The sequence below is a fragment of the Manis pentadactyla genome, chromosome 13 (genome assembly GCF_030020395.1).
Source record: "Manis pentadactyla isolate mManPen7 chromosome 13, mManPen7.hap1, whole genome shotgun sequence".
NCBI lineage: Eukaryota > Metazoa > Chordata > Mammalia > Pholidota > Manidae > Manis > Manis pentadactyla.
The window spans coordinates 100,735,011-100,758,568 of NC_080031.1; the positions used below are offsets into that span (position 1 = coordinate 100,735,011).

Genomic DNA, 23,558 nt, shown 5'->3' on the forward strand with positions numbered 1-23,558 from the left:
TGTAATAATACAAAATATTGAGAGTAAGAATTCTTAAAAACTGTGGGAACATGGAAAGTTATTTGGCATTAATTATCTCACAAAGTTGAATATTTGCATACTCTGCAACCCAGCAACCCTATTCCTAGGTATACAACCAAGAGAAACACTTGCATGTGTGACAAGAGGCATGCAGAAGAATTTTTTTTACAGCAATGTTTATAATTTTTTAAAAGGCTAAAAACAACCCAACTGCATATCAACAGAGGAATACATTGTGATCTATTCATACAATAGAATGTTATATGGTACTGAAAATCAACAATCATTGTATTACAACTACATGAATGAACCTTGGAAATGTAATGCTGAGTTAAAAGGGCAAATCCCAGAAAATTATATATCTGATGATAGCTGAAAACACAAATTAAGAAACATATTGTTTTAGCACATGTACATTTTAAAAAGTAAACTAAAAAAAAAAGCAATGAAAGGATAAGCAAAAGAAATTAGGATATTGGTGACCCCTTGAGGGCAGGGGGAAGAAAGAGGAGAAACACAAAGGTAGATGTGAGTTAGTGGGAAATGTTCTAGTTCTTGGGTTGGGTAGTTCATTATATTATTAAGCTTTATACCTAATATGTGTTTTATATGTATATATTTTGTATATACTAAAAAGAAAAAATTTAAGAGATTTAATTCATCCTCACCTTCTCCAAGTGACAGAGAGAGAGAAGTGATTCCTACTTTGCATGTAAAGAAATGGAGGGTGGTATGGCTCTCTCTTCAAATAAGGAATAAGGGTTCTGCAAAACAGAATCCCTCTCAAAGCTACTTATAGATTTTTTTGCCTCAGGTCTGCTCTTATTTGTTACTCCAAAAATCTCGTTTTTGACTGGATTCAGACCTAGGTGTAGAAGCTCTCAGAGAGGACAGCCTCTGTCTCTTAGCAATCTGTTCCTAGAGTGTTTCTCTGGCCTCCTTCATTCTCTCGGTCAAAGTTTAGCACATTCTGCTGCCTCTTCCTTATATTTCCTAGTACACTGTTTCTTCAGAGGGATACACCAATGTTTGTGTTGCAGGACAGGTGGAGTAACAAGATGCTGAATCTTAGGCGCTTTGGCCCTAGGTTTCTTACCTTCTTCATTTAGGGGCTTTCTCACAACATACTGGCGGACGTCATCTTCTTTAGATACTGAAAAGTTGGCAGGTTCTGTTAGCTTTTTTGGGTCCCAGGTGGTGATGCACAGTATCATGAGTCCAGGAATGTCCTTCTCTCCTTTTTTACAATGACCAAGTTGAGAACACTCACATGGGCATCCACAACGCAACCCTGAACAGATTTGTGCTTTCTTTCTCCAGTCTTCCTTGTTCTATAACAGGAAGGCCCCTTTCTCAGTAGAAGGCAGACACAGCCATGGGTTAAGACACCCTGCTTCATGGAGAAATATTGTCATTCCAACCACTGATTCAGACCACATAACTCTTTTTCACTCTTTACCCAGAGCATCAGAACAACTTCTGTGGCAATATGCTTCTCATAAAAGGTATGAAGTTTGCATTCATTGTCCACTTCAATGAGTTTCTGGCAGCCAGTGGCTGGGAAAGAGATGTTCAGCTTCATCCTCAAGCAGCCAACCACCTCTTAGTCAACACGAAAACAAGGAGCTACTTACAGATTTTAAAGAGAATAATCAGTCTAGCTGGAACCAAGAGAATATAAATGAAATTAAATCCAGGTGAATTAAATGGGAATCTTTCTCTAACATGTGAATAATGAACCTCTTACCTTAGTCAGAAAATTGTGATGATCCAGGGTGGGAACTCATCATCAGCACATAAAGTTAAAACTTTCAGAGACAAATGGAGCAAGAGAATTTTCAGGAAAACTGGAGGCTCAGAATAGAATACCCAGAATAAAATGAGCAAAATATGAAGGCTTAAATGGGTTCATTTATTCAGTCAACCTTGCTTTAGCATAAACTGTGCAGCAGTGAGGGGGAAGGGACAGGGATTAATAGAGATGATTAAGACACAGTTCCCCAAGAATGAACTAGTGGTTACCAAAGGGGAGGGGTGTGGGAGGGCGGGCGGGGAAGGAGGGAGAAGGGGACTGAGGAGTATTATGTTTAGTTCACATGGTGTGGGGGGTCACGGGAAGAACATGTATCACAGAGAAGGGACATAGTGGACCTGTGGCAACTTGCTGCACTAATGGACAGTGACTGCATTGGGGTATGGGTGGGGACTTGATAATATGCATAAATGTAGTAACCACATTGTTTTTTCATGTGAAACCTTCATAAGAGGGTATATCAATCACACCTTAAAAAAAAAAAAGACACAGTCCATACTCTCAAGGAACTCATATTCTAGTTATCAAGGAAAAAACTCAGTGTGCAAATGGAAGACATACTATGTAGAGAACTCATAAAAAGGTGTTCAGATAAAGAATAAAATGGCTCAAAACTGAGAAAAGAGAAGAATAGTTGGAAGTTTTCAAGAACAATGCAGTTGATGCATCTGGCAGTGAGAAAGTTTTAATCTAAGGGCAAAGCCTGTGATCCTGAAATGTGAATGAAAAAAGAGAGAGAAAGAGAACTTGGCTTGGGGTTTAAGAAAATTGATCAAAAAGTTACTGACACAGTGGGTGGGATTCACATTTATGGAGAACTTACGTGCCAGATCCTCTTCCAAATGCTTTGTATGAATTAACTAATTTGATCTTCCTAATATACCTATGTGGCAGTGGTATTATTATCATCATATGGTAAATGAAGAAACTAGGGCCTCTAGAGATTAAGTAATTTGCCAGAGTCACAAAGTTAGGAATTTGAAAGCAAAGTTTTGAACCTAGGAGATTGGATTAACCAGTCCACATTCTTGATGAGCACACTGAATAGAAGAGGAATTTCCCAACTAAGAGTTAGGAAAAAGCAAATGCGCTAAAAATAGCTGTTCATCACACGAATTTGTTTAAATTTGTTTATAAATGGTTGATGTAAACTGTATTAAATTTTTACCCCCAAGACAAAATTACACCTTGGTAAATGTTAATGATGTGCCCCAAAAGTTTTGTATTGGACATTATGAATGTAGTATATAGCAGAGGAACCAAGATTTCTCTTGTATGGTTGTATATAAATCTTGTATTAAATGATGGACTGATAATCATGGGAATTACAGAGCAATGGTGACACTGAATAAAAAACTTTTCTACCCTGAAACCTAATGAGTGTCTCTGGCACATGGTCTTAGGAGAAAATGTCATTTTTTTGATCCCTCAGGAGATAGAGGTAGAAATTACTCGAGGTAAACCTGGCAAAGTCCTCAATTTCTCATATAATAAATTGAAGTACTTTATAGTCAATCTCAATGCATATATGTATTTATTCAGTCTCTCTTTTTTCTTGTTTAGCAATTTAATAGCTGAATTATTGGCTCATTTGGTTCAGCAGATTGTTAATGAGGTAAAGCTGATAGGTTTAATTCCTTCTTGGCTCTGGTGGCCATGAACTGCACCTCTAAATTTAGCAAACAGGAGCTGTTGAGTGACTCCATAGAAATTGCATTTGGCTCAGAACAAGTCTATCAATATTACAGCAAAGATGCTTTACTGAGTGTGGGTCAGAACCACCTTTGTATTCAAGGACAACATGTTAATTTCCACAGAGAACAACTAAAATGATTTGCTTAATATCTCACAATGAATCTCTGGTACAATCAAGAATAGATACTTTGAAAGAAAATTTAATATAATACACTTGCTCAAATTGATCCTACCTATATTGTACAATTATAGAGTCTTTAACCAATCTCATGCTATAGTCAACCTTGCTTTTAGATAGCAATCAATACGTAAATAAAACAGAAAACTTTCTGCTTATGGAAGGACCCTTATGTGAGAACAAACTAATGAAAACAAAATCAATTTCAATTCAACAATGCAAATTTAATATGTGTAGAATAAAGTAATCTGAAGCATTTTATACAATTCATTGAGAGAAACCTATAAGCATGGCAGAGCTTTATTTAGCAGATGTTACTGCTCAGTAAACTAGATCCAAATTTTTAATGTGATCTAACATCTAACAAGACCACAATGACAAGAGAGGTGCCTCATAATTATGCAAGGATATTCAGAGGACAGGAAAAGGATAGTGAAAGTTAAGATTAACATGAAAACCTATCAGAATGAATGAAGGTAAGTAACTCTCCAATCTCATTTGGGAATAGAAATAGCTAAAATTATAGTAGGAGCAAATTAAAAAAATATTTAAAGACACTTGTTTATAAAGAAAATGTAAAGTTTAAATGTCTAATATTTCAAAGTAGAAGGAATCAACCATGCTAATATTCAAAACTTCTCCAAAGTAGAGGGAAGGGAGAAAGGAGTGGGGAGAGGGAGGGCTAGCCTAATGGCAAAGAATGCAAACTATGAAGGAAAATTGTTTAGGTTCAATTCTTAGCTCTGCTACTTAGTGGCTGTGTGATTTTGGCAGGTTTCTTAATCTCTACGTGCCAGTTTTCTCATCTGTAAACATGAGGCTAATAGAACTTACTCATAAGGTTGTTGTGAGGATTTTATGAGCATATATATATATATATATATATATATATATATATATATATATATATATATAAAGAGGGCTTACATAGCACCAGGAACATAAATATTATACTTTTGAATAAAAGACTTCTAAAGATTATATCAATGATGATATTTAACCAGAGAATCAAGAGGAAATCTGGTATAGGTCTGCAACCCTTTATCCAAAATCCTTGGAGCCAGATGTGTTTCTGAATTAAATTTTCTTTTCATATTTTAGGAATGTAATACACTATCTAATCTATATTTTACTTAACATGTGTTGTCCTGGGCAGCAGCCCTTAATCAAACTATGTATACATCTTTTTTTTGTCCTTCAGATAAAAAAGAAACTCATTAGGTTTTCTGGGTGCTTATTAGGTTTTCAGAAAAGTTTTTCATTCAATATCACCATTGCTCTCTATTTCCCAGAAAACCTAATAAGTTTATCTGAAGGACAAAAAAAAGATGTATACATAGTTACCACATAGGATATTGCCTGGACTATAGCTGAGTGACCTTATGTGGCATTAATTGTTTGCAACACCTGGAACATCTCCCCAGGTATTCAAATGACTATTTCAGGTCTCTGCTCATATATACCTCTTTAGAGAGACTTCCTTGATCATACTATTTAAAATATCAGGTAGGAGACCTACACACACACATACACACACAATTACACAGAAAACTCTCTCCTTCAATGAATTTTTTTTTAATTTAGCACTTCTCATTATTCAGCATTATACTATATATTTGCTTATTATCTGTCTTACTAGACTGGAAACCCTATGAGAACAGGGACTTTTTATTCAAGCACACAGAGCAATGTCTGACAAATAGGTATTTGATAGATATTGCTCAATAAAGGACTCAAGAGAACAAGACTGACTGATAAATAGTGGTTAGTTCCAAGAACTAGTCCTGATACATTTACTTTCCAAAAGGAAGTTAAAAGCAAAAAAAAAAAAAGATTAAAATGCCATCTAAACATCAGCTGTAATATATCTGTGTAATATATGTATTAATGAATTGATTCCAAAATAGTAATTAAAAAATATTTCTTTATATAGTTTATCAAGTAAATATTGACTTACTATCTAAGGAGTAAAAACTAATGATCACACTTACATTACATTTATATTTAATAATTAATTTTGAGTATTTAAAGTAGACAAGAAGAAAATATATACTTAAAAGATAAAAATACTCAGGACAAAATAATAAAAAAGCACTCTGTTTTTTTTCTATGGAGTGTCATCTTGATTTTTCCCTCTGACACCTTTTACTCACCACAGAAAGAAACCCATCTGATCTTCATCTAAGTGCAAAGTGCTACTGAATTCATTGTAAAAATGGGCTATATATTGGCTTCAGAGAGTAATGGTGTCTGGTTATATGTACATACCTACTTATGTATGTATTTGGTCTTGCTCCAGGTAGTAAAATGACAACACACTGATATTCTAAGGCAGGCAAGCAAAAGAGTTTGGCATCACCCTAACATGTACCAGAAAGTTCAATAGTACTTTCCAGTCCAGATAGTTCTACTCTTTGGAAAGTCCCAGCTTTCCTTTCCATTTCTAAACTTACTCATATGTTAGCTCTGACTCGGGAATTACTTTAAAGAGAAGGAAAGAAAAGGGAAAGGTGCAAAAAAGAATTCAGGCCACACTTTTGGCCTAAGTATCAAGAATAACTTCTAAATGGTCTAACAGTTACCAAAGGGAAAGGGGCTGGGGAGGATGGGTGGGAAGGGAGGGATAAGGGGAATAAGGGGCATTACAATTAGCACACATAATGTGGGGGGGGGGCACGGGGAAGGCAGTATAGCACAGAGAAGAAAAGCAGTGATTCTATAACATCTTACTACGTTGATGGACAGTGACTATAATGGGGTATGTGGTGGGGACTTGATAATGGGGGGAATCTAGTAACCACAATGTTGCTTATGTAAATGTATATTAATGATACTAAAAAAAAAGAATAACTTCCATTTTCAAATTAGCATACTTGTATCCTACAAATTGATACCCCATTGTGCATGGCTAAAGGTAAGATAATAGTATCATTTTGACAACTGTTAACTTTTATTTTTGTACTTTTTTCCAATACTCTTAAATCAGAAGAAAAACAAAACAAAAAGAATGCTCCAACAGCAGTTTAATGACTTTTAAACTGTGCTACTCCAGATTATGCAAGAATTTTCTATTTGAATTACTTGGGGAAAAAATGGAAAGTGAGACTGTTTGTATATATTTCCCATTCCCATACGAAGAGGGAATTCTGAAATACGATAAATTAGCACACATATCGGGGTCAGGTATTGTTAACCAATGACTCCAGGATGGGAGGAGATAGGTAAAAAAGATGAAGTCAGATAACTGATATCAAAAAAGATCAGAGATGCAGGAGCCCAGTTTGAAAAAACATATGCAACCTATGTTTATCGCAGCACTATTTACAATAGCCAAAAAATGGAAGCAACCTGTGGGCATCAGTAGATGAATGGATAAAGAAGATGTGGTACATATACACAATGGAATATTATTCAGCCATAAGAAGAAAACAAATCCTACCATTTGCAACAACATGGATGGAGCTAGAGGGTATCATGCTTAGTGAAATAAGCCAGGCGGAGAAAGACAAGTGTCAAATGATTTCACTCATATGTGGAGTATAAGAACAAAGAAAAAATTGAAGGAACAAAACAGCAGCAGATTCATAGAACCCAAGAGTGGACTAACAGCTATCAAAGGGAAAGGGACTGGGGAGGATGGGTGGGAAGATAGAGATAAGGGGGAAAAAGGGGCATTATGATTAGCACGCATAATGTAGGGGAGGGGCATGGGGAGGGCTGTACAACACAGAGAAAACAAGTAGTGACTCTATAGCAACTTACTAAGTTGATGGACAGTGACTGTAATGGGGTATGTGGTGGAGACTTGATAATGGGGGGAGTCTAGTAACCATAATGTTCCTCATGTAGTTGTAGATTAATGATACCAAAAAAGGAAATCAGAGGCTCAGTTATATGTGACAATGAGATATAGTTTACATAATTACTGGCCTCTTTGTCCACAAGTTACATATTATTATTTAGTGAGTTTCATCTGGATAAACATGTTGCTGGTATTGTGGGTAGGAGGATGAGTAATTTTCCACAGCTCTATACCTTTAACGGAGAGGGTCCCGCTTACCTGCTTCTGGGAACTGGTTCAATGTCATGTCAGCACTTAAGAAGTAAACTGAAGGGTCCATTTCAATAATTACAACAACAACAAAAAGTTGTCTTAAGTGAAAATTCAAGATCACTAGCAGTCTGTTTCCAGCCACATATGAACTATACAAGTCTCACACGTCTGACCCTTGTCTTCAAGTTCCTTAACTGGAATAAAACCAGATAAATGCCAGAGAAACCACTTCACACCCCAAACACGTGCAAACTTTGTTCAACAGAACACTTTACTGCCAAACTGGAGTTGGCAGAAGTTTGGAGCAAAGGCCTCCAGGCTGCATGATTTGCTGGCACCAGGGAGCTTAAAAATCTTAACATAATACTGCTGAGTTTGAGTTCTACCAATTTTCTTGAGACTCCTTTTCCAAGTTTGACTTAAGAAAGATGGAAGCTGACATCAAGAAAGACTTTATTAACACTTCATCCTCTACCCCAAAATAATTTGATTTCTCACTCCTGATGGTCATAACTCTATATTCCTTTGTGGTTGTGTTTATACTGTAAATCTGATACAGTCTATTCTGAAATGCATGTAAACTCAATTTTGTTTAGTTGCTTAGATCAAGGGGTGCAAGGAGAACTAACATAAATATACGAAATCATGACAGAGTTGTTCTACTTGGGAAACACTTGAGCCAAATAACCCCCATATATTAGTTGATTACCCTCAAAATATGTGGGAGAAATTAAGATACAGAATATCTGAAAATTACTATCATTTTACATTTGGTTTTTCTTGTCTTCTCATTTCTCGGAGCTTGAGTGATGGTGGTTTACTTTGTATATGAACAATTTAGGAAGAGAAGTAGGGAGTCAAGAAGAGTTCTCTTCCGGTAGTGTCAACAATAAAGTTCCTAAGGTTGATACAGCTTAATGAGGAAAATTGCACCTGGATTTTAAAATTGTAGTTAGAATACCGGCTATTATGCAACTAGCAACTTTAAACTTGTAAATGCTTAATCAATATGCAGTATTGAGAAACTGTATTTACTTTGGAAGGTTATCTTGTGTTACGTTTCAATAAAAGATCAGGTTTAGAGTAAAGATGCTACTTGCTCCTCATACAACTTTAAAAAAGAAGTTTAAAAGAAACTTTCTGGTCTTTGCCCTCAATAGATTATATTTATGTAGTTTATTAACTTCTCTAAAAGTCTGCTTTTCCTCCTTTAGAACTGCCTAAGTATTCTAATTCTCAGCTATGATTTCTTATTTTCACCAGCTTCTAATCTCCACAATATAGCTGGAAGCATTTAGGACAAAACAGTCTTTAGGATATCAAGCTGCAGAAGACTGTAGTTCTAAAGAGATTTATATAGTAGTGCTGCCACCTAAAGATGAGGAGAAAAAGAAGCAATTCAAAGGAAATGACCCATCATTCCTAAATCTGTCTCAAAAATTTTTGCAGCTCTAATCAGGGATTAATTAACATTTTGTTGGTGGTGTATGGAAGTCGAATTGTTTCACAATAACTAACTGTTGAGCTTTAATTTCCTATGGCAGAAAAATTTCACACTCAAACCTCTGTGATTTGGTGTCTCCAGGAGCACCTCCCAAATTTGTTTCTCTGACATTAGGTACTGCCTACAGTGTGAGAGGGGTGCCTAATAAGGCGAGGGGGCGGGAAGGGGGAGCATGGGGGGAGCAGTCAAAAGATACCTGGAAGTAAACAACTGAGGGATTTCTGGTTTAGTGGACACAGTCGGTGATAGCAGACCTAAAGTGTTTCCCTCTATGGGTGACAGATTCCTTGCAACTCTGAACAACTGACTTACATTTTTATAACTCAATTTTCTCGTCTAAAAAATGGGGTTAATTTCACCTCGCTCCTACTTGCCTCCAAGGCTTAACTAGATAAGCTTCTTGGAAAAGGTGCTATAATAAGCGAGCTTAAAAGCCTACTGTTGCCAGAAAAAAAAAAAGTATCTTGCCGTGTGTTGCAAAGTAGTTTGAAAATATATTCAGTTAAATAAGTTAGGACAGTGACTAAGTTTTCCTAAATCACAGGCTGACTTCTCTGAGATTTTAAATAATGATAAAGATGGTGAAGGCAGATTTCTATTTATTTACCACCCAATAGTTTTATCTATTTTCTATGTACGGATTGCACAGATGTGTTGCAGGATGGAGATGACGACATACAAAGCGAGGGAAAACTTACCGTGCATCAAAATTTTGTCAAACTTGGTAAGATTTTAAGAAAATTCTTAAAAGGACATTTTATAGTCCTGCATTTCGCCCTTGCATAACGATTTATGAAATTAACTCGTCTTTTTTACTCTTTCCCCCTCGGCCCAAGGACGCATAAGTAATATTTATCAGGGTTTTGGCCTTAGTCACAATCCCTCAAAGGGGCCCAGTTTCACCTACACTGCGTGGGAGGCTGGGCAGCAACCCCACGCTTCCTGTCAAGGATTCCTGGGGCTAGAGCCTGAACGTGATCCAGCCTCTTTCTTCTTAATTCTGCCCACCTAGCCCCTCTCCGCGGCGTCTGAAGGCCAAGGTGAGACCCTTCGAGAGACGAAGTCCCATTGCCTCCGGAGAGATGCGGGCGGAACGAGGGCGGGGGCGGAAGGGGGGTAACGCGGCGGTAGCGGCACCGACAACGACGCTAAGGGCCCTAAGCAGGAGCTGACGCAGGCCCTTACAGGGTTCCATCCCCGCCTGAGCCTGGCTTCAGCCTTCAAAGCCCAACGAGGGATAAGTTCTCCTGGGGGCGCCACGGGCCGGAGGTGGAGGAAGTGCGCGCAGAGAGGCCGCAGGCAGCCCCCTCCTCAGACGCGCCTCAAGGCCTGGGCCGCGGGCTGCTGACGCGCCAACGGCGGGGAGGGCGCGCGCACGCGCGAGATGGGGGCGGAGGGACCGCGCGCGGCGGCCGCCGCCGCGGCAACAGAAACGGAGGGACGCGAGGGCGGAGGGCGCAAGCCACGGGGGGAGGGTTGGGGGAGATGGTGGGTAGCGCGGAGCGCGCGCTGACGTCGCCTAGAGTCACGCACGGAGCGCCGGGTTACGCGCCGACGTCTGGCTGCCACGACTTGCCGTCTGCGGCGGCGGCGGCGGCGGCGGCGGCGAGCTGATCCCGCAGGGGTAGGAGGAGGAGGAGGGAGAGCCAAGGGGGCTGTAAGTGAGCCGGAGAAGCAGGGTGTGAGCCGGGCCTGCCCGCTGGAGGGAGAACGAGCGAGAGCCGAGCCAGCCATCCGCGCCGCCTCCTCCTCCTCCCCTCGGCGTCCCGCCCCCGCCTGCCAGCCCGCCCTCCTCCCTCCTCTGCCGGCAGAGCCCGAGTGAGGCGCCGCTCGGCTAGCGCCGCTGTCCAGGACAGGTGTGCGCGCGCGCGCCCTCCTCTCCCTCCTCCTCCCCCTTTCCTCGCTCCTGCCTGGCGCCAGCCTCGCGCGCGCCCTCCCTCCCTCCAGCCCGCGCCCCTCACCTGCGGCAGGACAGCGCCCGCCCGCCCGGGTAAGCCCCTCGCGACCTTCCCCGCTGCCACTGCCACAGCTCGAGGTGCCGCCCACCCCGTCCCCTCTAATTGCCCCCTTAAACCCCAGGAATAATTACTGTACTGTTGTACACCTCCCCGCACCCTCCCTCCGGGGACCCTGGCTGTGCAGCAACGCCTCCTCCCTCCTCCCCGCCCGTAGCGGACGATCGAACGAACTCCTTCCCACATCCAAAAGAGAACAAAATCGCACGCCCCTTAAAAAAAAAAAAAAAAAGACAATCCTACCTCCGCAGACGCTGGAGCCCACCAGTGCTGCCGTTTGCTTGGCAATCCCTAAGCCCCGTTTCCCCTGGCCACCTTCGCTCGGGGTCTGGGACAGTGCGCCAGACGGGGCCGGCACTCCCTGCACAGCAACCCTGGCAGGAGGGGAGAGGAAGGAGGGTTCTAGGCTCCACTACCAACCCCTTCTCGCCTCTGTTTAAACCCTCACCCCCCGCAATGCATATACCCGCCCAGGATGCGTTGTAATAATAAAAAACAACACATTGGTGCTGACATCGCAGATGAAGCCAGGCCCAAAGATGGGTGGCCCGAACAAGGAATTTTTGTGCCCCACAGAGCTAGGTCAGCTCGACAGCCTTCTGACGGGGGCAAAAAGAACGAATGTGAAACTGGAGGGTCTTTCCTTTGAGCGACAGTGGGCCTGGGAAGTGGCTGAGATGTCTCATTGGGGAAGGGACCCCCACAAATTTATCTGCCTTGAGTTTGAACTTGGATAGAAAAAGGCCCAAGAGTCCGGTCGGGGCAACTTTCTTTGGTTCGTTGCTGTGTACCCCTGAATAAATGCCACCTTCATTTCCGCTGTCTCTGCGGGACCCTCTGGAGGTTTCTGATTTGTTCTTATCTGGGCCCCTCACGTTTCTGTAGGGCCAGGCGCTTTTGGACAGGTTTTTGCAGCGGTGTCTGTGTTTGTGTCCCGTGTCCTTGGAAGGGAGGCTGAATTTGGTTTGACATCTTTAGGTAGACTGTCAGGAGAAAAGGAGTATTCTTTATTACTTCAAGACCCCCACTGCTCCCAGCCCAAACTGACGTTTGCGAATTGCGGCTTTGAAAATTGGTGTGTTGACTAGACTGTGGAGAGAGTTGCTTATTTCATCTTTGGGTGCTAGTAAAACCATTTAAGTGTCAGCCGAAAGACAGCTAATGACGTTTGCATTGGTTCTGTTTGGACCTTTTGGGTATATAAAATGTCGGGTTCTCTGAATCTTTTATCGAATTTAGAGTGTGTGCTATGTTTATTTAACTCTAATGCAAATGCTTAAAAATGAAACATTTTGTGAAATGCGAGGTTTCTATCATGGATTGTTCTCTTCAAATTTTAAATGTTTAACTCATATCTTTAACTCCTAAACATTGAAATAGCATTGGAGAGGCATAATTTTAAAGATTAGGTGAGCTATAGAAAGGGGACACACTCTTTTAAAATGTGAAATTACTGGCAGTCTTTATTGTTGTTAAATGTTAAGATTTACTTGAGAGTTTCTCTTAATTTTCCTGGTAGTCATGACAAGAAATAGGTAATTCCTCCACTTTGAACACTTGCAGTACAGCATTCTAGTTAGCTTTAATGATTTGGGTATTGAAGGTAATTGTCTGGATTAAGACAAGCATTTTGTCTAAGTAGCACTTGAAAACACAAGTTCCAGTGTTCTTGTTTCTCTTTTATTTTGAAAATATGTGATTTGTGAAATATTAATCAATGTATTTCTGTTGGGAACTCCATAATCAAAAGAGTATATTACCCAGAAGTCGATTACTTCTCTCCAAGTTATTTTATAAATGTATGTGTTAATTTTTACTTTTAAAAATCAAAGCTGAATTAGATTATTTCAGAATCATCCGTAGTTGAGGCTGAGGAAAACTGAGGGATTTTTCCTTCTTGTTCTGCCTAATGTCTGTTTCACTTGCGGCCAGTTTTTTTGTTGTTGGTGGTAAGAGTTTGTTAAAGGCATAGAGATAGTGGGATTAAAAATAAAGCAGTTTCTATTCTCTTCAAAATGTGCGTGTGGTGTTAATAATAGAGTACAAGAAATCTAGAAACATTTACAGATTTTAAAAAGTAAGCAAACTTTGAGAAGAAAGGAATTTTTTTGAAAAATTTTTCACTAGCATGGATATTTTGCTGCATTTAATGTATTTCGTTTTCCCTTTGTCTTTTCTACATTGGGTTGAAATTAGAGATTTAATTTTACAACTATTTGTTTTAAAATAATAAATTTGAAGAGCTAGACACTAAAACTGGCTTTTCATTTACCAAGTTAGTATATTGTTTAGTAATTAACAATTGGCTAGAAGTCTTTTTAAATCCACCAATTTTCTAATGGATTTTCAATGTTAGGATGCAAATCTAACTTTGAAATTCTGATTAAGGTTCTAAACTTTTTTTTTAAACTTAAGAGTTTCTGAGTCAATATTCATTCTTCCTACACTGCCTTTTAAAGGTAGTGTATCATATAGCCTAAGGAAAGCTGCCTTTTACTACCCACCCGCCTGCCCAGTCGGACTAAAAAGCCCCCACTTACAGGCTTACCTGAATTTCACTGTAGTGAAAATGTTCTAAATATCCAATTTATTATTGAGTTATTTTGGAAAAAATATTATTAACCTTGTTTGCTTTTTAGATACATTTATAAAGTGAGAAACTGGTATATAACGGCAGAAATTTTTTACATAATATCTAAATCGCATTAAAAAGCATAAAATAAGCACATGTTTACGTGAAGAGATTTAGCTCTGTCATTTGCTGATCTGAGCTTAAAATTCCCAGTTTAAGCGTGCAAATGATGTTTAACCTGTGTTTTGTTTAGAAACGTAATCAGTTGCCTCTGCACTGGGGAATTAAGAACTCGGTTCCTGGTGACAGTCACTTTTGCAGAGAATCAGGGCATACTCAAACTGCTTCAGAACCCCTGGACTTAAATGTTTCGGACAGAGGGCAAGAAATTTAGACTCCAAAGTTGTTCTAAGAAGGCGGGCAGTTTTGAGACCTAGTTTTCTGTCCTGGGGGAAGCGCTCATTAGAAAGAATGCAGGGACCGGTAGGCACTTGCCCCCTCATCACAATCCCTTTGGCCTCGATGCTGCTTTGAGCTCTCCTGAAGTGACAAGGGCTTGGTTCTGTACAAGGTAAAGCCTTGAGAAAAAGCAGTGGCTTTTCTAGATCGGACTTAACCAGATCTTAGCCTTAGCGTACAGGTGAGAGCGTAGTGCCTCGCCCCGTTGTGCATAAGACCCTTGCACTCAGCCTTTGTGTCTCAGTTTGGAGCCGGGGTCTATCCAGGGTCCTGATCGCTACTGTGAGAGCTCAGAGGAGCCGCTGCTTCTTCACACGTATTTTTGTGCATGGGAGTGCACCAGTGGTTCCTATGTCCCCTTCCCTACATACTTGGGAACGGGAGGGAGTACGGAAAAATCAGCACTGAAAGGGTACTAAGCGATATTGGAGGATGCCCCCAAACTAAGGGGAAGTTCACAGGGCCCAAAGCCTGGATTTCTCTCTCTCTCAGAGTGGGCCTCACCTTCAGGGAGCCATTTCAGGGACTGTTGGACAGGTAGGTGGTTCTGAGACTGGTTCACAGGACTACCCCAGTTTGTTCTTTGGCATCCAGCGTGCTTTGCCCTGTTTCTTCCTTTTTAGCGGGAAGTAGCAAAAGTCAGTCTGGAACTAAAGTAGCTAATACTGGGTAGAATGGGGCCCTTGCTAAGAGAAAAAGGAAGCTGCTAATAGTTAGCAGCCAGGTTTGCTCTGGAGGTGAAGGGATATATTCGGGGGGTTTGAGGGCTTCGGCATTGATAAGGCTTATGCCTTGGACTGGTGTGGCTTCTTGATCATTAGTCCTCTCTTTACCCTTCTCTTTTCTAGGAAGCTTGGGCAACCATGTACTCAGCTGTCTCTAGAGCTAAAAGTGAGGGAGGCAAGTCATCTTATTTCAGGGCTTGGGGGATGTTCAATGGGAATGGAACCCATAGATGGGAAAGGCACACTCTTCTCAGGATGGAGGCAGCAATCCATGCTCAAGAAGGCCAGGAGAAGGGCTCTGGTGTCTGTATCCTCTGAGCCCCCTGAAGAAGGTGATGGGGTATTGGCAGGGGGTCCCCTGGAGATAGGCCTTAGTTTTCCCACAGCTTTCAGAATTGCAACACTGCATAGAGGGAGTTTGAGTATTCACTGTCTATCTGGGAGAAGGAAAATAGGCCCCAGATTATGCCTCAGATATAGCAAGAGAAAAATCAATTATTTCTGAGACCAGAGAGACCCCTTTTAGCTGTCAGTATCCAAAGACTCATTGATTAATTAATGGTCAGTAACCTACCTGTCTTCCTAAAACCAGAAATCATTTCATGTTTTACTTATTGAGAGGTGGGGACTCTTCTTGATACTTAGGAGTTTGTGGGGAGGAGTGGTAAAAGAGGGAGCGAACCTGCGTTAATGAATCCCGTAAGGAACTGCGTTTCCCAGGAAATTCCTGACATTTTTAGCTCGTGAATTTCCTAAAGCCTGCTTGGTTTTCTCCTCCATTCTGGGACCTTCCAGAGAGGGAAGAGAGTGGGCTAGGGGCCGAAGGCTCGGCAGGGCCTGGTTCATCCGCAGAGCTGGCCGGCAACCCAGGCTGGGCTCAGCCCTGAGCATGGTGCCCCCCTTCCCCAAATCTCGGAAGGAGGAGGGGGAGGCATGCGGGCAGTTGTGGTCCCAAAAAGGGCTGGGTGAAGGTTTTTGGGGTGAGTGTGGGGTTTGTTTTTGATTGTCGCTTGGGGGGAAGGGCAGGGCCAACGGGAACAGGCACTGCGGGCACCCCGGCCCTGGTGAGGCTGCCGTCCTCTGCTCGGCTCCCCCCCGCCGGTGAGTGCGCCCGCCCGCCCGACTGTGCGGGGCTGCGGTTGGGGGGAGGGGGGAGTGGGATCATCTGAGGCCAGAGCCGCTGCCGTGCGCGGGGAGGGGGAGCGGCGGGAGCGAGGGGAGCGACGGGCTAGGTGTCTGCTGCTCCGCGCCGCTGCTGCCAGCGCCCCGTCCTCATCCCGGGCAGCCCCTTCTGCAGCTAAGGGTTACAACCGCACCACCTCTCTTCCTCGCCCGCCCCTGCGGCCAGGGCTCTGCGGTAGGAGACAGCCCAGCCAGGCGGCGGGTGGGCCTGTCTGGGTTTGGGTCTGAGTCTGGCTGGGGCACGCAGGGGAGGAGGTGGCCGTGACTCGGTGTCCCCTCTCTGCAGCGCTCTCAGCTGAGCTCCGCAGGCCCCTCCCCCCACATCCTCTCTCTGGGGTCACTGGAAAGCAGAGCCCAGGGCCTTCCCTTGTGCTTGGTACGGTAGTTCCCTTCTTACCCCTAGTCCCCCAACTCCCCAGGCCAAGGCTGCCCAGAGTCTGGCCAACAGCGACAGTCACAGTGGTGGCGGTGGCAGCAGCAGCTGCGACGCGGAGCGTCCCGCTCCCCACACCCCCACCCCGCAGCCAGGGGTGTGGGGTGAGGGCCGGCGGGTGGGCGCCGCCTGGCGGGCGGGCGGACAGGGGCTGGCAGCGAGGAGGGGGCGCGGGTCACGTGCCGGCGGGCGGGTGGGCTCGTACAGTAGGGCGCCCTGCTACTGTACTGGGGAGTCAGTGCCCTGTTACCGGGTCTCGTCTCTCCCGCAGATCTCGCGAGAGTGGCTGACTGGCTGTGGGGGTTGCGGCGGCAGCAGGCGGAGCCGGGGAGGGAAAGCAGCGGCGGCTGAGGCGACTGAGGCGGCGGGCGGAGCGGCAGGCGGCGGCGGCGGCGGCGGCGGCGGCGCGGCGGCGGAGCGCAGCATCATGGCGGACCGAGACAGCGGCAGCGAGCAGGGTGGTGCGGCGCTGGGCTCGGGCGGCTCCCTGGGGCACCCGGGCTCGGGCTCGGGCTCCGGCGGGGGCGGTGGTGGCGGCGGGGGCGGCGGAGGCAGTGGCGGCGGCGGCGGCGGCGGGGCCCCGGGGGGGCTGCAGCACGAGACGCAGGAGCTGGCCTCCAAGCGGGTGGACATCCAGAACAAGCGCTTCTACCTGGACGTGAAGCAGAATGCCAAGGGCCGCTTCCTGAAGATCGCCGAGGTGGGCGCGGGCGGCAACAAGAGCCGCCTCACTCTCTCCATGTCAGTGGCCGTGGAGTTCCGCGACTACCTGGGCGACTTCATCGAGCACTACGCGCAGCTGGGCCCCAGCCAGCCGCCCGACCTGGCCCAGGCGCAGGACGAGCCGCGCCGGGCGCTTAAGAGTGAGTTCCTGGTGCGCGAGAACCGCAAGTACTACATGGATCTCAAGGAGAACCAGCGCGGCCGCTTCCTGCGCATCCGCCAGACGGTCAACCGGGGGCCCGGCCTGGGCTCCACGCAGGGCCAGACCATTGCGCTGCCCGCACAGGGGCTCATCGAGTTCCGCGACGCTCTGGCCAAGCTCATCGATGACTACGGAGTGGAGGAGGAGCCGGCCGAGCTGCCCGAGGGCACCTCCTTGACTGTGGACAACAAGCGCTTCTTCTTCGATGTGGGCTCCAACAAGTACGGCGTGTTTATGCGAGTGAGCGAGGTGAAGCCCACCTACCGCAACTCCATCACCGTGCCCTACAAGGTGTGGGCCAAGTTTGGACACACCTTTTGCAAGTACTCGGAGGAGATGAAGAAGATTCAAGAGAAGCAGAGGGAGAAGCGAGCTGCCTGTGAGCAGCTCCACCAGCAGCAGCAGCAGCAGCAGGAGGAGACCGCCGCTGCCACCCTGTTGCTGCAGGGTGAGGAAGAAGGGGAAGAAGATTGATCAAACTGAATGGAAAAAACCCACACACACATGCATACACACATACACACACACAGCCACACACACACAGAAAATATACTGTAAAGAAAGAAAATAAAAAGTTAAAAAGTTAAAAAAAAAATAACTTAACTCCAAGGGAGCACCACCCACAGAACCTCCACCAACTGACAGTTTCTCTTCTTGACTTGCCACCCATCGCTGGATGTTGTCCACTTTATCCACCATATAAAACAGTAAGCAGCTGCTAAAAACAAAAAACAAAAAAAATACAAAAAGTAATAACATTATATGAACTGTGTTTCCTACTTGATTAAAAAATATAAAGAACTGAGTGTTTATTTCCCTAATTAACCAAGAACTTTTGTACACGTTTAAGCTATTATTATTAAAAGTGTTTGCAAAATGGTCAAGATTATAATATTGCTGAATTATATAAAAGTCCTTTTCATGTTGAGCTAACATTTGACTTTAGCACAAAAAAGAGATATTTTAGAACACGTAAAATAATATTTTTAGTTTTTCTCATTTTGTTACCAAATTTCAAACCTTACATGGAGGTTACTATAGTATATTTGACACCCTATATACCTGTGATTAGAGATGTGTATATATATGAGGGCTAGGCATGCTGTGTGTCTGAGCTTTGTCTAAATGTTATGCAGAAGTTTGTAGAGTTAAAGGTACGTAGGTTTAATTCATGCAAGGTAAACAATAAGTGCTCTCTTTTATACAATATGCATTGCATCTGGACCTTAAACATATAAAAATGGTCAGTGAAACTTCTGTGAACATGAAGAAATTATTAAAAAAGGCATTTAAATGAAATTTGCAAAGTTGTGATTTTTATGGTTGGAACCAAAGTTACCCAAATAGTAAAAGGAAAAAAGAGAAAGAAAGATAAAGGAAATCTCCCATACTATTTTTCTGCATCTGTTTGCTTTGACTGAGTAGGCGTTTTGTCATTATTGTGTATATGAGATGTATTGTTCATAATATATTTTTTTTATTATGTGTAGAAAGATTTTAAAAACTAACGTGCAGCAATTTCCAGTGAACTTGTACTTGGACATCAGGTAGCAAGTCTATTTGTGGTCACTAGCACTGTCTTCTAAATTTGTAAGAGGTCTGAGCTATCCTTTGATTTTTGCCAGTGCTATTAACATGTAGACCTGTTAAAAGCAGAGCAACACAATTATAGTTATCCTACTGAGCCATGGATTCTGAGTTTCATTTTAAAAGTGAAAGACAAGTTGGTGTATGTAAAGGATTTCCATGTAGCTGTGGTGCTAGTTATTACTGGCTACATTATATGCTAAATGTATTTGTGTTCCCCAGTGTACATGCCTTCTATCAAAAGTATGTCTTACAACTCATATATTCAAGGTGTAGGGTATGAAAATGCAAAGCTTAGGAGAGCACTTTACCAAGCTGTGTCCTCCAAACTGAAATTGTTTGTAACGATAGTCTTTTACAGGTTTTCATTTAAAGATGTTCGTGTGCTTTTAATTGACGACTAACTTCTTGCTGCTGTATAGTAAAATATTAATATATTTTTATCATTAAATTGCTGCATGACTATCATCTTTGAGTGAAGAGAAAATGTTATAAAAAAAAAGATGCCTTAAACAGTAATTTTGGTTTGGAAGTCTGTAGAAAGTATTTTGGTTAAAAAAAAAAGGATCTTGTCTGACAGAGTTCTGGGGATGGAATTGTTTCTTGGCAATCCAGCCATATAGATCTAACTGCTGTATGTAGAAGACACCACCTGTAGGAGCTGGAAGGTATCAGTGCTTCTCACATTGTAAAGCATTGGCCTAGGAAGGTGAAAACAGTTGTCTTTTTGAAGGATTTTTTTTCTGCTGGTTCTTTGGGTTTTGATTTGATATTTTTAAGCTCCCTGGTTGAGTGTGTTGTCTTTGTTTTTGAGATCTACTGTATGTGTTGAATAACAAGCTATTTCCATTGTACTGTGCATTTTTCCATTAAATTGTTTGCTTTTAATATTCATACAATGTTAAATATTAGGTGACCGTACAATAGTTAGGAATTTCTTTACCTACAAAATCACTGGAAATGATTAAATTGCTTTTCCCCTTCCCCCAAGGTGCATTTTTCTTATTTCCATATAGTAAAGTTGAGCTTTTACAGTGCATAATGTGACATTTGGAATGCTTATCAACTGCATGTAAACATTAATAACCTGCACTTTTTTGTCTTAAGGTTTGTTGAGCTGTTTTGTTCACTGTACTTTAACTGTGATATGGAAAAGACTGCATTCTCTGTGCTGTTACTAGTTAGGAAAGAGAATTGCTTTGATTTTGTCTCTTGTTTACTATAGCTTCTTAAAGTTAAGCCTTGTACTACAGGTTGTTGGAGTACTCCTAGATCAGTGTTTCATAGTAGCCAGCAATAAGTAGTGCAAGTCAACAAAAACACAGCAAACTTAGGCAAAGTGTCCTTTCTTTGAGATTCGAGTTCTTTCATAAGGTTTTCTTTAGGGTCACAGTTACCTAAAGTGAAGCCTTTCTTACCTATAGACTTCAGATTCTGCTTGGAATCCTACCGGATCAAGAAGCACATGTATTGTGCAATTGTCTTTACACTATAACAGTTACTCACAATCTTACTAAGATTTTGAAACCAGTATCTGATTTACAGTCAGTGGGTTTGAAAAGAAATCCACATGCAAATCTCTTAAGACTTAAAAGGTTATCGTAGAAAAGACTAAGTGACTGTAAAGATGCTCTTTTTTTGCATCTCATTTACCTCCCCAAGCACCCTCCCAACCTTCCTTCTCCCCTCTACTGTTTCAGCCTTTCCCCACCCTTCCCCCCCCAGGTGCTCAGTACTTTACCAAGGTTCTATATCTCAGTGTTTTATGTTGGAGTTTTTTCTTGTTTTATTTTACTAGTTTGTGCTGAAACAGAAAAGGAAATGGTATATTTGACCATATGTGTTATTCATAGAAGACAGTATGATCAAATGTGCCAAAAGCAAGCAAACAAAACTTAGTTCCTGACATGTATGCCTTATTTTTAATGATCTGCTTTGTCTTATAATTAAGGTCCAAGAACTTGGTTAAACTGTAATATTTGCCTAAGTATAAAAGAAAACTTGAAATGCATTGCAATATTGATATTCTTTAAAATGAGAGACACTGTCAAGTAATTTTATCCAGAGATCAGCCACCAGATTTGAAATGCCCATATATGTGTATATGTTTGGTGTTGTTCGTTTTTTTTCTTTTAAATCACGAAATCTTTTTTTAAGCTACTTTTTATTTGTGCCTCCTATTTATCATGCTGATGCTAGAAGCAGCAGTCATCCAGCCACAGAGGGAGCTAAAGTTAACTAACCAGAACTGTAGAACTCATTATACATGCCTTTGACAACAAAGGAAGTTAAGAAAAGCTGTGTCGGCTTTTCCTCTACTAGATACAGATTGGAGGTAGATGAATATTTGCCAAATGGAAAAGAAAGACAATGCGAGTCAGGAAAGACAAACTTTCCCAGCTTCTCAAAAGCCATGGAGAGTAGAAACCAAAACCAATGGGGAAATAAAAACCTTGAAAGTCTCACTTTCTAGTTGTCCCATGCAGGGGTTGAAATTTGACTCAAAGTGGAAAGTCTATCAATGTTTACTAGGTCTTCACATCTAGAGATGGATAACTAGTCCAGTTTGATTTTTCAGGTAATGGAGAAAGCTGCTAGTATTTTAACCCCTGCCTAAAGAAAACAAATAATTTCATTTGGGAGCAAATACTTATTGCCTTGAAAAATAGCACTGTAATAGCCTATGAAAATTAGTTGTAGAATAACCTTTACCCCTTTTTAAACTATGCAAATTATTAAATAAGTGTAAATTAGGACTCAATTAAAGATAGTTGATTATATTGCAATCAGATGGCATTCACAAACTTAACTGGAGCATATACAAATAAAATCTATTAGTCTAAGTTTTGTATGCTAACAGAAAAATATAATTTAGCTACCTATTCTAAAAATGGTGAATATTATTAATATTGTATAATAGGAGTGGGAAGACTGCCTCCTTTTTTGAAGAGAGAGATTAAGGATTTTTATAATTGTTTTTCATCAAATTTTAATATTTTTGTCAAATTTTTAGGTATTTAATTTGTAAAACAGTTTGCTTTGTACTGGCATACAGAAAATAGGGTATTGATTTTAAACTTTTTGAAGCCAAGTGATCAAGTACATTTGTAATAAAAGTCAATGGATCTATATCAGTTGTACTCACTGTTTTCATTTCTTATTCTTGTTAATATAGAAATGCTGTACTTTTTCTGCAGGAAAACTGAACTAAATTTGGGTGGAAGGGAGGGGATAAAATAAGTCCATTGATAATGAGAATCTGGGTGGGTACTATGGCCCAAGCACTTTACATAATGTTTAAGTCAGTTAAGATTTGGTATATTAAAAAAGATGCATATGTCAATTTTTTCTTCCTGTTTTCCAGTGGAACTTGATGTTTGTGGGGGTTATCTCATTCATTGTTTCTGTGCTTTAGCATTTTGCCTTTGGCACTGTTGAAACTTTCTAAACACATTTTACTTTTATGACATTTTGGTTTATCTACCAGGCATGGTGGCCACATTATTTTTATCTCCCACACATGGTTCACCCTCTCCAATATTCCCACTCATTTTTTCATATTACTTACACACGCACACACATTTCCAGATAACTTAAAATGGGGATTTCTGAAATTACTGCTGTGGTTGCTTTCATAGCTACACAATTCATTTTATTTTACATGAAAACATACTTTTAAGAGTTTTTCCCCATAAAAAGTGAGATACCAAATCTAATGACTTTGTCCCCTTTTCAGAATCTTTTCAATATCAGAATGAGCCCCTTCCTTCTATGTAAAAAGGATGCTAAAACAAGGAAATCTTTGGCAACTTGGGTTTGGAACAGTCGGTGATAACTCTGAGTATAACATTGATCATTGATTATCCCTAAATTTGACTCTCTTAATTATTTGGAGATAAGTATACTTCTCCATGAGAGTTGAATAGGAAAGAGTTTATTGGAATTGGTTCAGTGAGTAAATTCACTGAAATTATTTGTGCAAAGTTGTTAAAGTTTATCCATTTTTAAATCATACATTATATTTCTGGTTTTTTAAACTGTAATTTAACTGAATTTAGGCCATTCATAATGAAGTACACTATAAAACTAAAGTGATCACTGCTATTAAAATTACTGTTTTCACCCAGCAGCATTAATTACTGTAGAGAATTGGCAATACACTTTTTAAGAAAAGCTTATTTTGATATTTGAGTTATTTGATCCTAGAACAAAACCTAAATTTAAAGTCTAGGCCATTTGGCAGGCTCTTTTCCTACAGAAATTTCATTATTATGGGCTAAGTGAAGATTATTTAAACCAGCATTAACATGAGTCAGATAGCATTTCATAATGCAAGAACAACCAGGTAAAAAGTGAAAGATATGATTGGTTTGAAGCCAACAGTTTGTTATCTTT

At 41.7% G+C, this 23,558-nt stretch overlaps 1 protein-coding gene and 1 pseudogene across 4 annotated transcripts; one reads left to right on the forward strand and one right to left on the reverse strand.

Moving 5' to 3' along the window:
• Positions 1 to 843: 843 nt before the first annotated feature.
• Positions 844 to 1,622, reverse strand: LOC118916832 (40S ribosomal protein S6-like; annotated as a pseudogene).
• An 8,495-nt stretch (positions 1,623 to 10,117) lies between these two features.
• Positions 10,118 to 22,294, forward strand: PURA (purine rich element binding protein A). Of its 4 annotated transcripts, none has more exons than XM_057490961.1 (2): positions 10,118 to 10,305; positions 16,923 to 22,294. In XM_057490961.1, exon 2 carries the CDS (start codon positions 17,079 to 17,081, stop codon positions 18,048 to 18,050), a length of 972 nt encoding a protein of 323 aa, XP_057346944.1. In that variant the 5' UTR covers positions 10,118 to 10,305; positions 16,923 to 17,078; the 3' UTR covers positions 18,051 to 22,294. The 4 variants fall into 4 exon arrangements, with proteins under 4 accessions (XP_057346944.1, XP_057346942.1, XP_057346943.1 ...); XM_057490959.1 differs by lacking the exon at positions 10,118 to 10,305 and adding an exon at positions 10,846 to 11,255; XM_057490960.1 differs by lacking the exon at positions 10,118 to 10,305 and adding an exon at positions 10,846 to 11,121.
• Positions 22,295 to 23,558: the final 1,264 nt, after the last annotated feature.